We start from the raw sequence: 15,292 nt of genomic DNA, 5'->3' as shown, positions 1-15,292 counted from the left end.
TTTCATTTAGGTTCTCTACTAAAACATTTTCCTTTTAACATATAGTAGTACTAGCTGCTCTGTCCCATTTTGTCAAATACACAGCTTGATGTCTCTGTCTTCAGCCCTTGTCTCTCCTCTCCTGAACAATATTCTAATCTGATTTAACACCAGAGAACGGTCAAATTTGCTCTGGTCATAAATGAGCTTAGAACAGATTCAAGACAGGAATGAAAAGGTTTGTTGACAAGATGACAATCTGCTTCTAAAGAATAACTAAAAAAAAAGAGAAAGTACAAAACTAATTTTAATAAAAACTTACAGAATTTTTTTTTTACCAAAACAAATACACAAAGGACAAAAAAAATATTTAAAAGTGTATTTAGCAATTCCACATTCCCTCTCTTATTTTATGACTAAAGATCACAAACCACACTATCACCTAAAATAGCTCCATTATCAGTAACTCCACTTGACCTTAACCTGTAGCGGACGTCAAAGTACAAGTAAACCCTTGCTACCCTGAGCTTACCACATCAGGGCCACTAATGCCACTAATGATCCTGTCCTTAACCATTTAGATGCTGTGATCATGCTGATCGCGGCATCTAAAGAATTAAATCCTCCGTCCTGGCTAGCTCTGCCAGCTGGTTGGAAACTCACAACTTGGCCCCTGCTCTTCTCTTCAACAGGCTTCTGAGTACTTCCAGCACCTTCCAGTACCTCAGCTAATCACTGGCATCAGTGGTGTCCTATCTCAGTCAGTGATTGGCTGAGTGGGAAGGTCTTGCTTCAAGCCCTTATCTTGGAGGCAGGTTGAAAAGAAAAGTAATGGGGGATCAGAAAAAGGAGCACTACATCTGTGGTGGGACCAGTGGGGTAGGGAAGCATATATTTCTTTTTTCTATTTATCCAGGACCCCAGCACTATAGTATGTGTTTCTACAAGGCAAAATGTCACATTTATTCATGTATTTTACATTTGTGTCTTATATTTTTGTATTCTTCTCCTTCCACTTAAATAAAAATGATGAAATATCCAGAATTAACAATACTCACCCATCTTTTATAGTCATAAATTATTGAAGCATTTGTTTTTTTATTGTAATTAAGAAAAATGTTCAGTTTGTGCAAAGCCTGAGCCATAATATAGACAGCAATATACACTTGGTAAGGAGTTGCATCTCCAGAAAAATTAAACAGTTTATTGAGTTTCATCTCCTCAGAACAATGACAATATGGATTTTGATCTGCCAATGGCATGAGAAAATCCTTTAATTTATTTCCTGTATAGCAATGGAATAAAGTCATCCAAAGATCTTCCAACAATGGATCAGAAGGTTGGTTGCATAACTGAACAATATTCAAAAACTCTTTTTTAGTTATATTGTTTATGGGAATTGAAAACACTAAACTACAATTACCAGGACTTCCATTTTCTCTGTAAATAATAAGGTCTGTCGCCAGTGACCATGAACTTGGAAGTATAAGAGTCTTGTTCTTGTTCTTTAGAAGAGGAGCTACATTGTATAAAAACTTGATGTAAGTCAGACTATAGGAGCCACAGATAATAATAACATCAGTAGATGAAGCCTTCAAAGCTGGAGGGACATGATCCAAATTATTTTCAGATACAAGAAAAGTAAATTCTATACAAATCTGATGAGATGTAAATAGTTTGACCAACTCCTGTAACTCTCGCCGTCCACTGTCATCATCTGATGTGATGATCCCAACCCAATTCCACTGGAATCTCTCCAATAGCTTCACATAGGCTGCATATTGTATCTTTTCATCAGGTACAGTTCGAAAAAAGTTTGGGTAAAGTCTTTTATTGCTAAGAAGAGGTTCTCTGGCCCCATAACTGATCTAAAGAAAAAAAAATGTCCATACTGTGACCATAAATTATAGAGTATTCACTATCAAAAAGAAGAAAAAGACATTAAACAGCACTATAATTTGTAAAAGAACAAAAATAGAACTGAACAATTAAATATAAAGTTCACTGTAACCAGTAATTCATAACTCCGAGCTATCAACCAAAACTGATCAACATTAAATGGCAACTACTGGCCAGTTATATAAGGGGGCAGCAAGTGGGCAGCCAGTTCTTAAAATTAATTTGTTGAAACCAGGAAAATTAGCAACCATAAAGACCTTGTGGGCTTCTATAAGAGACAGATTCTAAGGGCTGGATGACTCCAAAAGGCAAATCTTAGTAATCTGGGTAAATAGTGTTAAAGAATACCTGTCATGATCGTGTTTAATTTAATAATATTCCCAGTTCACTGGGATAAACCATTATAAACCACCCCCTGCCTTTATTTTAATTCTACCTTGAGATTGCTCTGTATTTTCTGCTCAGTCTCAGTCAGTTTCACTGACTGGGAAGGGGCGTTCCCCAGCAGGTGTGACATCATATGAAGCCATACAGGGGAGAACTTCTTCCCTCACTCTGCTACACACAGCCTAGAGAAGTTCAGTGTGTGAGATGAGCTATGATTGGTTAAGGCTGCACACCCCCCCCCGTCAGCACTCCAGACTGCCTTTCCTGATTTTGGACATCTTCCAGGCCTGCAGGAGTCCAAAGTCTGTGCAAGAGATGGGGGTAAATGTGCTCTGGACAAATAGGGAGACTTAGGCTTTTTAAAACACAAATAAAACATATAAAACTTAATTTTTTTAAACAAAGTATATTAGAAAGATGTTTTTATTTACCATAAGGAGTACAATAGCAAAAAAAAATTTATGACAAAGCCCATTTAAATTGCTATTCCAGCTTAGAACACCCATCTCTTATCCACAGAACAGGGTATAAGTGTCTAATCCAAGGGCAGAGAGGGGTCCAAATGGATGGGACCCCCCTGAGACCTGGAAAACAAGTCTCCCCTTCTGATGGTGAAGAACAGTGTGGAAGATCCGAAGAACATGTTTTCTTTATTTCTGTCCATCATCTTGGCTGATCTGATCCCCACAGTCCTGCTGTGGGTGACCAGATCTACCATCGGAACCGCTGCAATGCTACAGATGCTGTAATCAATATTGATCACGGCATCTGAGGGGTAAATGGTGAACATCAGCGCGATTGCTGATGACCGCCATTACCGGATGATCCCTGGCAACTGATGGCAGCTGGGACCTGCCATGCATGAAGTGAGTGCAGTTCCTGTACTCGCTTCATGTACAGGACATAAATGTACTGTATGTCCTGGTAAATTAAGTACCAGTGCAGCAGGACATATATTTTCGCCCATTATCCTTAAGAGATTAATCATATTAACCCCTTAACGACGAATGACGTATAATTACGTCCTCCGCCGGCTCCCACGATATGCCGCAGGGTCACACAGTGACCCCACGTGATATCGGGTCGGTCCCGGCGGCTATCAATGGCCTGGACCCGCGGCTAATACAGGACATCACCGATCGCGGTGATGCCCTGTATTAACCCTACAGACACGGCGACCAAAGCTGACCGCCGCGTCTGAAGCGAAAGTGAAAGTATCTCGGCTGCTCAGTCGGGCTGTTCGGGACCACCTCAGTGAAATCGCGGCATCCCGAACAGCTTACAGGACACCGGGAGGGCCCTTACCTGCCTCCTTGGTGTCCGATCGGCGAATGACTGCTCTGTGCCTGAAATCCAGGCAGGAGCAGTCAAGCGCCGATAACACTGATCACAGGCGTGTTAACACACGCCAGTGATCTGTGTAAAAGATCAGTGTGTGCATTGTTATAGGTCCCTATGGGGCCTATAACACTGCAAAAAATGAAGTAAAAAAAAGTGTCAATAAAGATCATGTAACCCCTTCCCTAATAAAATTTTGAATCACCCCCCTTTTCCCATGATAAAAATAAAACAGTGTAAATAAAAATAAAAATAAACATATGTGGTATTGCCTTGTGCGTAAATGTCCGCACTATAAAAATATATCATTAATTAAACCGCACGGTCAATGGCGTACACGTAAAAAATTCCAAAGTCCAAAAAAGCGTATTTTTGGTCACTTTTTATACCATTAAAAAATTAATAAAAAGTGATCAAAAAGTCCGATAAAAAAAAATCATACCGATAAAAACTTCAGATCAGGGTGCAAAAAATGAGCCCTCATACCGCCCTGTACGTGGAATGATAAAAAAGTTATAGGGGTCAGAAGAGGACATTTTTAAACATATACATTTTCCTGCATGTAGTTATGATTTTTTCCAGAAGTACGACAAAATGAAAAGTATATAAGTAGGGTACCATTTTAACCATATGGACGTACAGAATAATTATAAGGTGTAATTTTTACCGAAATATGCACTGCGTAGAAACGGAAGCCCCCAAAAGTTACAAAATGGCATTTTTTCTTCGATTTTGTCGCACAATGATTTTTTTTTCTGTTTCGCCGGGGATTTTGGGGTAAAATGACTAATGTCACTGCAAAGTAGAATTGGGGATGCAAAAAATAAGCCACAATATGGATTTTTAGGTGGAAAATTGAAAGGGTCATGATTTTTAAAAGGTAAGGAGGAAAAAACGAAAATGCAAAAACTGCATCCTTAAGGGGTTAATCCAGAGAAAAAAACAAGAATGTCTGTTTTACCTTAAAATGTATTGCATAAAAGTAAAAAAAAAAAAGTTTAAAAATTTCAGTTTTCTTTTCGATTTCCCCAGACAAATAGCATTTTTTTTTGTTTTTTGTTTTGCTGTACGTATTATGGTAAAATAAAAGTTTTCATTATAAAGAACAAGCACAAAAAACAAGCCTTTATAAAGGTCTGTAGATATAAAAATAAAAGAGTTATGGCTTTTAAACCACAAGAAGGAAAAAAACAAAAACTGAAAAATCAAAATAGTCTGTTTCCTCAAGGTTAAAATAGGCTGTGTCCTTAAAGGGGTTATCCAGGAATAGAAAAACTGAGCAAATTTCTTTAAAAAAAACACTCTCTGTCTGTCTTTAGGTTGGGTGTGGTTCTGCAGCTCAGTTCCATTGAAATGAATGGAGCCAAGCTGTTATACCACACACAGCCTGGGGACAGACGTGGAGCTGTTTTTGAAAGAAATTACCTATGTTTTTTTTTATCCTGGATAACCCCTTTAAGGGTTCATATGGACAAGACGGACATACCAATGCCCAGGTTAATTCACTAACTCAGACAGACATAACATGTGTATCAATAATTAGATACAGATACTGTATGTAGATTTTTACACTTAGATACTTTCTTTACTCACCTGTGTATATCCGTATAAACTTAACAGTTGGGCCATAGGGAGAGAAGTACCAGAATGTAAATCCCCAATAAAACCGACCACTGCATCATTCTCCATACAGGAATAGTTTGGAGCTGTCACTGTGTGTCCAGACAGTATCTGCAGAACATCTTTTATAACTTTATTCTCATGTCCACAAGAGTCATATATGTGATATCCCAGGGTGACATTGGGAAGGATATCTGAACTATTGTTAATTTCTTCTATAGCAAAGAGAAAAGCCCTCAGATGTGTATATTCTCTGGGGTGAGCACTATGGAACAATACAAGACAACTGTGTTACTAGATACATACAGCAGCAATTGTGTTATAAGAAGGAAGAATAAACTATAGGGGGACATTTTCTATTTAAGCTAAAGAGTAAATTTATCAGTTCAAAAAATAAAAAATAAAAAAAAAAACATTAAGGTAAACACTGCAGCCAAAACCTTAGTCTGGTCTACTATTTTAGCTAGAACCGCTAAACCTCCTCCCCTACACAGTCACTCTTTTGTAAAACATTTCATGACACCAAGATAAAAACCTGAACGAGTGGTCTCATAAAATAAAGAAAATAAGGCAATTTATTGCCCCACTATTATTGTGTATATGCCATAGAAGCAACCGATATCATCCTCTCAAGCTCTCTCTGTGCTTCAGTTTGTGGTACAGTAGTTCACACAACCTGGCGAAATTGTGACTTTTTGGCATTGATTTAGAAAATATGATTGACCATGCTTTTTATATGAGGAGAGTGACCATATGAAGCCATTTCTTATCAGATATTTGTTTAGTTCCTTATTAAATCACAATGACAAAAGAAATCACCCAAATGGCCCTGATCAAAAGTTCATATACTCTGGCCGTATTACAGAGACACACGGTGACAGATTAAAATGGCAATAAAAGGTTTAATGCAGTTGGCCATAGCAACCTGTCAAATTGCTTCTTTAATTTTTTAAAAAGGCCTCTGAAAAATAAAAGAAACAATCTTATTGGTTGTTATGGGCAACTGCACCTCTGTTCCTCTTCCCCTGTGTTTGGGGGGATACACCAAATAGAAAAGGATTTAGGTAAAACAGAGAAATATTCAGAACTCTGGCAACTGAATTGAATGCGGATAGGTATAAGATAATGCTTTATAGGCACCATGGGAAATCTTGTTAAAAGTCATAGCAAGAGGAAAGTAACATGTTATCAGTTAGTATATTAGTATGTAAAATACTGACAAACAATTTGCATTCTGCTTCATGAAAGCTGCACATGGAACGCTTGGACTTTCCAGCACGACAATTACCCTAAGCTCAAGGCCAAGTTGACCCTTCATTGCTTATAACAGAAAAAGGTAAAGGTTTTGGAGTGACTATCACAGTCTCCTTCCCCTTATTTTCCCTCTAGGGAGATCTCAAACTTGTGGTTCAAAAAGACAGCCAAAGACTTTGCATGATCTTGTTGCATTGTACTAAAATGAATGGGCAGCTCTACCTCCTACAAGAATTCAGGCCTCAAAGACAACTACACTGCTCAAAAAAAAAATAAAGGGAACAGTAAGATAACACATCCTAGATCTGAATGAATGAAATAATTATATGAAATACTTTTGTCTTTACATAGTTGAATGTGCTGACAACAAAATCACACAAAAATCATAATCAACAATCAAAGTGGAAAACTACAGGCTGATCCAACTTTGATATTATGTCCTTAAAACAAGTCAAAATGAGGCTCCATGTGGCCTTCACGTGCCCATATGACCTCCCTACAATGCCTGGGCATGCTCCTGATGAGGTGGCAGATGGTCTCCTGAGGGATGTCCTCCCAGACCTGGACTGAGGCATCCGCCAACTCCTGGACAGTCTGTGGTGCAACGTGGCGTTAGTTGATGGAGCGAGACATGATGTCCCAGATGTGCTCAATCGGATTCAGGTCTGGGGAATGGGTGTGGCCAGTCCATAGCATCAATGCCTTCCTCTTGAAGGAACTGCTGACACACTCCAGCCACATGAGGTCTAGCATTGTCTTGCATTAGGAGGAACCCAGGGCCAACCTCACCAGCATATGGTCTCACAAGGGGTCTGAGAATCTCATCTCGGTACCTAATGGCAGTCAGGCTACCTCTGGCAAGCACATGGAGGGCTGTGTGGCCCCCCAAAGAAATGCCACCCCACACCATTACTGACCCACCGCCAAACCGGTCATGCTGGAGGATGTTGCAGGCAGCAGAACGTTCTCCACAGTGACTCCAGACTCAGTCACATCTGTCACATGTGCTCTGTATGAACCTGCTTTCATCTGTAAAGAGCACAGGGCGCCAGTTGCAAATTGGCCAATCTTGGTGTTCTCTGGCAAATGCTAAACGTCCTGCACAGTGTTGGGCTGTAAGCACAACCCCCACATGTGGAAGTCGGGCCCTCATACCACCCTCATGGAGTCTGTTTCTGACCATTTGAATGGACACATGCACATTTGTGGCCTGCTGGAGGTAATTTTGCAGGGCTCTGGAAGTGCTCCTCCTGTTTCTCCTTGCACAAAGGCGAAGGTAGTGGTCCTGCTGCTGGGTTGTTGCCCTCCTACTGCCTCCTCCACGTCTCCTGATGTACTGGCCTGTCTTCTTGTAGCACCCCTATGCTCTGGGCACTACGCTGACAGACACAGCAAACCTTTTTGCCACAGCTCGCATTGATGTGCCATCTGTACTACCTGAGCCACCTGTGTGGGTTGTAGATTCCGTCTCATGCTACCACTAGAGTGAATGCACCGCCAGCATTCAAAAGTGACTAAAACATCAGCCAGATAAGTGGTCTGTGGTCACCACTGCAGAACCACTCCTTTATTGCCTATAATTTCCACCTGTTGTCTGTTCCATTTGCACAACACCATGTGAAATTGTTTGTCAATCAGTGTTGCTTCCTGAGTGGACAGTGTGATTGACTCTGAGTTACATTGTGTTGTTTAAGTGTTCTCTTTATTTTTTTGAGAAGTGTATCACAAATGACTGCACTCTGCCATGGATGCATAGGGGAAAATACACAGTATTAAGAACAAAGGGTATGCAGACTTTTTTCATTTAGTTTTTTTTTATTCATTTCCGTGTTTTGTTTAAGGATTGTGCCATTCTGTTAAAACTTGCAGTCGTACAGTAATCTTTTTAGGAATAAAAGAAATGTGTTCTGCCTGCTCACTCATATTTTCTTAAAAAGCAGTTCAAATATGACAAATTCTTTAAGCGTATTCCAACTTCTGAGCACAACTGTAGATCTTTTGTTGGAAATGTTTATTTTTATTTTATTTTTATATATATTGAAAAAGTGCAAACAAATGTCCTTATTCCTATTAAGATGGAAATTATTGTATTAAACTATATAAATGTAAGTGGGCACCACCTAACGTATAAAAGTATACATTAGACCATTAGAGTGCTGGCCCACACGACAGAAAAATTCTTTAAAAAATAATCAGCATGCATACAAAAACAAAAGCCTCATCCCAAATACTGTAGCAAGAATAAAGCTTTAATAGCACAAAATGAAAAATACATTAGTCAAACAATAAAGAAGTACAATAAGTCAACCTTGTGGCCAAACATCCCACAATAAATAAAAACAGGAAAATGTATACATGTACAAGAAACTTTAAAAATAATCAGAATGATACCCTCACTGGTGGACCAGACTACCGAGCTTAAAGGGATAGTCTCGTGGAATTTTTTTTTTAAATCAACTGCTGGCAGAAAGCTAAATAGATTTGTAAATTACTTCTATTAAAAATTCTAAATCCTTCCAGTACTTATTAGCGGCTGTATACTAAAGAGGAAATTATTTTCGTTTGGGATTTCTTTTCTGTCTCGACCACAGTGCTCTCTGCTGACCTCTGCTGTCCATTTTAGGAACTGTCCAGAGCAAGAGAAAATCCCCATAGCAAACATATGCTGCTTTGGACAGTTCCTAAAATGGACAGCAGATGTCAGCAGAGAGCACTGTGGTTGTGATATAAGAGAAATTCAAACAGGAAAATATTTCCTTTGTAGTATACAGCCCCTAAAAAGCACTGGAAGGATTAAGATTTTTTAATGGAAGTAATTTACAAATCTGTTTAACTTTCTGGCACCAGTTGATTAAAAAAGAAAGTTTTCCACGGGAGTACCCCTTTAACCCCTTAAGGACCAGGCCATTTTTCACTATAGGACCAGAGCGTTTTTTCACATCTGACCACTTTCACTTCAAGCATTAATGACTCTGGGATGCTTTTACCTTTCATTCTGATTCCGAGACTGTTTTTTCGTGACATATTCTACTTTATGTTAGTGGTAAAATGTTGTCGATATTTGCATAATTTCTTGGTGAAAAATTCCAACTTTGAAGCTCTCTGCTTGTAAGGAAAATAGACATTCCAAATAAATGATATATTGATTCACAAATACAATATGTCTACTTTTTGTTTGCATTATAAAGTTGACATGTTTTTACTTTTAGAAGACAGCAGAGGGCTTCAAAGTTCAGCAGCAATTTTCCAATTTTTCACCAAATTTTCAAAATCGGAATTTTTCATGTACCAGTTCAGGTTTGAAGTGGATTTGAAGGGCTTTCTTATTAGACATACCCCACAAATTACCTCATTATAAAAGCTGCACCCCTCAAAGTATTCAAAATGACATTCAGTAAGTGTGTTAACCCTTCAGGTGTTTCACAGGAATAGCAGCAAAGCGAAGGAGAAAATTCAAAATCTTCATTTTTTTCACTCGCTTGTTCTTGTAGACCCAGTTTTTGAATTTTTACAAGGGGTAAAAGGAGAAAAATCCTCTCAAAATTTGTAACCCAATTTCTCTCGAGTAAGGAAATACGTCATATGTTTATGTCAAGTTTTCGGCGGGCGCAGTAGAGGGCTCAGAAGGGAAGGAGCGACAGTGGGATTTTGGAGAGTGAGTTTTTCTGAAATGGTTTTTGGCGGGCATGTCACATTTAGGAAGCCCCTATGGTGCAAGAACAGCAGAAAAACCCCACATGGCATACCATTTTGGAAACTACACCCCTCAAGGCACATAACAAGGGGTCCAGTGAGCCTTAATACCCGACAGGTGTTTGACGACTTTTCGTTAAAGTCGGATGTGTTAATGAAAAAAAAAAAATGTTTTCACTAAAGTGCCGTTTTTTCCCCAAATTTATCATTTTTATAAAGGGTAATGGGAGAAAATGCCCCCCAAAATTTGTAACCCCATCTCTTCTGAGTATGGAAATACCCCATGTTAGGACGTAAAATGCTCTGCGGGCGAACTACAATGCTCAGAAGAGAAGGAGTCACATTTGGCTTTTGGAAAGTAAATTTAGCTGAAATGGTTTTTGGGGGGCATGTCGCATTTAGGAAGCTCCTATGGTGCCAGAACAGCAAAAATACCCACATGGCATACTATTTTGGAAACTACACCCCTCAATGAACGTAACAAGGGGTACAGTGAGCCTTAAAACCTCACAGATATTTCATGACTTTTTGTTAAATTTGGATGTGTAAATGAAAAAAAAAATGTTTCACTAAAATGCTGGTTTTTCCCCAAATTTTACATTTTTACATGGGGTAATAGGAGAATATTACCCCCAAAATTTGTAACCCCATTTCTTCTGAGTATGGAAATACCCCATGTGTGGACGTCAAGTGCTCTGCGGGCGAACTACAATGCTCAGAAGAGGAGCGCCATTGAGCTTTTGAATAGTGAATTTGTTTGGAATGGAAGTCAGGGGCCATGTGCATTTACAAAGCCCCCCGTGGTGCCAGAACAGTTGACTTCCCCACATGTGACCCCATTTTGGAAACTACACCCCTCACAGAATTTAATAAGGAGTGCAGTGAGCATTTACACCCCACTGACATTTGACAGATCTTTGGAACAGTGGGCTGAGCAAATGAAAAATTACATTTTTCATTTTCACAGACCACTGTTCCAAAAATCTGTCAGACACCTGTGGGGTGTAAATGCTCACTTTTCCCCTTATTACATTACGTGAGGGGAGTAGTTTCCAAAATGGGGGGACATGTTGGGGGGTCCATTGTTCTGGCACTATGGGGGCTTTGTAAACACATGTGGCCTTCAATTTCGGACACATTTCTCTTCAAAATCTCAATGGCGCTCCTTCTCTTCTGAGCATTGTAGTTCGTCCGCAGAGCACTTTACATCCACATATGGAGTATGTTCTTACTCAGAAGAAATGGGGTTACAAATTTTGGAGGGCTTTTTCCTATTTTCCCTTGTGAAAATGAAAAATTTAAGGTAACACCAGCATTTTAGTGAAGAACAATTATTTTTTTCATTTTCCCATCCATTTTTTAAATGTGTCAAACACCTGTGGGGTGTTAAAGCTCACTATACCCCTTGTTACATTCCGTGAGGGGTGTTGTTTCCAAAATGGGGTCACATGTGGGTATTTATTTTTTTGCATTTATGTCAGAACCACTGTAAAATTAGCCACCCCTGTGCAAAACACCAATTTAGGCCTCAAATGTACATAGTGCGCTCTCACTCCTGAGCCTTGTTGTGTGCCTGCAGAGCATTTTACGCCCACATATGGAGTATTTCTGTACTCAGGAGAAATTGCGTTACAAGTTTTGGGGGTCTTTTTTTCCTTTTACTTCTTTACACTATTTCTTTACACTAACAGGCTGGAGTAGACCCCAACTTTTCCTTTTCATAAGGGGTAAAAGGAGAAAAAGCCCCCCAAAATTTGTAGTGTAATTTCTCCCGAGTACGGAAATACCCCATATGTGGCCCTAAACTGTTTCCTTGAAATACAACAGGGCTCTGAAGTGAGAGAGGTCCATGCGCATTTGAGGACTAAATTAGGGATTGCATAGGGGTATTCTACGCCAGTGATTCCCAAGCAGGGTGCCTCCAGCTGTTGCTAAACTCCCAGCATGCCTGGACAGTCAGTGGCTGTCCAGAAATGCTGGGAGTTGTTGTTTTCCAACAGCTGTCGGCTCTGTTTTGAAAACACTGCCTTATTATACGCTTTTCATGGGGGGGGGGGGACCTCCAGCTGTTTCAAAACTACAACTCCCAGCATGTACTGACAGACCGTTCATGCTGGGAGTTATACTTTTGCAACAGCTGGAGGCACACTGGTTGGAAAACCTTCAGTTAGGTTCTGTTATTTAACTCAGTATTTTCCAACCAGTGTGCCTCCAGCTGTTGCAAAACTACAACTCCCAGCATGTACCGATCGCCGAAGGGCATGCTGGGAGATGTAGTTATTCAGCAGCTGGAGGGATCACAACTACAACTCCCAGCATGCTGGGATTTGCAGTTTAGCAACATCTCGAGAACTACAGTATAGAGACCACTGCAAACTGTGGCCCTCCAGATGTTGCAAAACTACATATCCCAGCATGCCCAGACAGCAAACAGTTGTGTGGGCATGCTAGGAGTTGTAGTTTTGCAAGATCTGGAGGGCTACAGTTTAGAGACCAATGTATAATGGTCTCAAACTGTAGCCCTCTAGCTGTTGCAAAACTACAAATCCCAGCATACCCAAACAGCTGTCTGGGCATGCTGGGAGTTGTAGTTTTGCAACATCTGGAGTGCTACAGTATAGAGACCACTGTATAGTGGTCTTGGGATTTCTTTTGGGATTTCTTTTCTGTCATGACTACAGTGCTCTCTGCTGACACCTCTGTCCATGTCAGGAACTGTCCAGAGCAGCATAGGTTTGATATGGGGAATTTCTCCTGCTCTGGACAATTCCTGACATGGACAGAAGTGTCAGCCGAGAGCTCTGTGGTTGTGACAGAAAAGAAAAAAAAAAAAAAAAAGAAAAGAACATCCTCTGTTTTTAATAGAAGCAATTTACATATCTGTTTAACTTTCTGGCATCAGTTTATTTAAAAAAAATAAAAATTCCACTTCAGTACCCCTTTAATCATGAATATGGGTCTTAACCCCCCACCTTCCCTATATGACCATGATAATATGTGCACAAAGCCCAACACATATCATTACTATCCACACAGGCTCATCATCACCCCTGACACACAGCACGTAGATTTTGGAGTCATCTTAGCATCAGCATAAAAGACAATAGAACTAAAATTACAGATAATAATTATCAAATGTGTAGAGAAGTGATTGTCCACTAGAAATAGTGAATTGTATTATTATTCGTTATACGGTTGCTCTTTATTTCATAAATGCTGATTTCTACTTACCCTATACACATCCGGTTATATAAAGTTCTCCCTTTCTGCTTCCACCTTTTCACCCAGGAATGTACAGTGAAGATCCCTCCGATGATGATATCTCCTTCCTGAGAATATTTGTAGTCAAATGTATAATTCTTTATTGTAAGATGACATTGAGCTGCAGGGTCCTGGATCTCAGAGATGCAGAAGGTCACACAGAGAACAAACAACAATAATAACATGGTTAGTACAAGACAACAGAAGATGCATACAGTGTGCACCCTCCGATGTCCCAGCAGATGTATCAGGACCAACAGCACAGACACGCAAGGATTCATGCAGCTCTACTGCAGAGGTTGTAGCAGGGAGAGGTTTATATAACCAGATTCAATGAATTTAACGTTAAAATAAATAAAATGATATAAATCACAACATCAAAAAAATCAAAACCACCGGGGAGCTCCCAGCACTGAACATTTCCTTTATGATCTTAAGAAAGAAAAAGTAACTATAAAATAACATGACCAAACTTCGAAATAAAATATTACAATTAGTATTGTGTGTACTTTCCAATACATCAATTTGGCGGGCTTGTCAAACTGTAAGAAAACGTGTGGTTCATGACGAGCCTCAAAACATGTGTATAACACTGCTAGGGTCACCTAGGAATATATTCAAGTAGTTTGAAGTGATTTTAAGGCTATGCTAAAGTCATGGTAACTAACAGCTTGTTTAAAAACACACTGCAGTAGCAGAGTTTGTATGATTTTTAGCACTAGCTGCATAAAGTATCCCTTTTTGTTTGCAGATGTCTGCCAGTGTGAAAATGCACACAGAGCTATCATAAGACGCAATGGCTTTTTTAAAGGGTCAAAAAAGTATCCCTTTTTGGAAGGAATGGTTTCCCAAAATAGTGAAGAAATAAGTAAGAAACACTGAAAAAAATAATCCCTTTTTTGTGTATGAGTAGGCTTGGCAGGTAGCATCGGTAGCAAGGGTAATGGCGCAGTGGTGGCAGTTGTAGTCAGCGGACATCAGACATTGGTGAACTGTTAGGAGTTGTATTAACCAGAGGACAGCAGGCAGTGGTGGACTGCTGGGAGTTCCAGTAACCAGTGGACAGCAGATAGTGGTTTATTGTTGGGAGTCGTAGTATCCAGTATATAGCAGGCAATGGTGGACTGGTGGGATTTGTAGTATCCAGAACTCAGCAGGCAGTGGTGGACTGGTGGGAGTTGTAGTAGCCAGTGGAAAGAACAGCAGGCAGTGGTGGATTGGTAAGAGTTCTAGAAGCCATTGAAAAGCAAGCAGTGGTAGACTGGTGGTAGTTGTGGCAGCCACAGGACAGAAGGCAGTGGTGTATTGATGGAAGTGGTGGTAGCCACTGGATAGCAGGCAGTAATGGATTGGTGGAAGTTGTAGTAGCCAGGGGAAAGCAGGCAGTGGTGGACTAGGGATACTTCTAGCAAGGCTTTGTGATGCCGCTTCATGTGCTTACATATCAGCCATTGATGCAGAAATATTCTTTGAAGCATGAGATGGTGCATTGTCATGCATGAAGATGATTTTATTACAGAAAGCATAGTTCTTTCTTCTGTACCAGGGAAGAAAGTAGTAAGTCAGAAACTCCACATACTTTTCAGAGGTCATCTTTACATCTTCAGGGACCCTAAAGTGGTTGACCAGCTCTCTTCCCATGATTCAAACCCAAAACATGGCTCCACCACCGCCTTGCTTACATCACAGCCTTGTTTGAACAGGATGGTTGTTCACCAACCATCCACTACTTCATCCATCTGGACCATCCAGGGATGCACAACACTCATCAGTGAACAGGACTGTTTGAAAATTGGTCTTCATGTATCTTTTTGCCCAACCCAGTCGTTTCTGCTTGAGAGCATTGGTTAGTGGTGGCCGA

General features: G+C 40.1%; 1 protein-coding gene across 1 annotated transcript; it reads right to left on the bottom strand.

Annotated features, from left to right (window-relative positions):
* Window positions 1-382: 382 nt before the first annotated feature.
* LOC130322199 (extracellular calcium-sensing receptor-like) lies at window positions 383-13,836 on the bottom strand. The gene is made up of 3 exons (XM_056553062.1): window positions 13,402-13,836; window positions 5,197-5,488; window positions 383-1,847 (listed from the first exon to the last, which is right to left on the bottom strand). The coding sequence occupies exons 1-3, from the start codon at window positions 13,710-13,712 to the stop codon at window positions 996-998; spliced, it is 1,455 nt and encodes a 484-aa protein (XP_056409037.1). The 5' UTR covers window positions 13,713-13,836; the 3' UTR covers window positions 383-995.
* Window positions 13,837-15,292: the final 1,456 nt, after the last annotated feature.

The sequence above is a fragment of the Hyla sarda genome, chromosome 1, assembly GCF_029499605.1.
Source record: "Hyla sarda isolate aHylSar1 chromosome 1, aHylSar1.hap1, whole genome shotgun sequence".
NCBI classification, from domain to species: Eukaryota; Metazoa; Chordata; class Amphibia; order Anura; family Hylidae; genus Hyla; species Hyla sarda.
Note: the sequence above shows the minus strand (reverse complement) of the source record. Positions and strands in the feature narration are given on the sequence as shown.

Coding starts and splice junctions, on each gene's coding strand:
- LOC130322199 (XM_056553062.1), bottom strand. CDS start 13,712: ATGAATCCTTGCGTGTCTGTGCTGTTGGTCCTGATACATCTGCTGGGA. Junction 5,489..13,401: donor TATAACCGGATGTGTATAGG/GTAAGTAGAAAT, acceptor ATTGTTCCATAG/TGCTCACCCCAGAGAATATA. Junction 1,848..5,196: donor GTTTATACGGATATACACAG/GTGAGTAAAGAA, acceptor TTTTTTCTTTAG/ATCAGTTATGGGGCCAGAGA.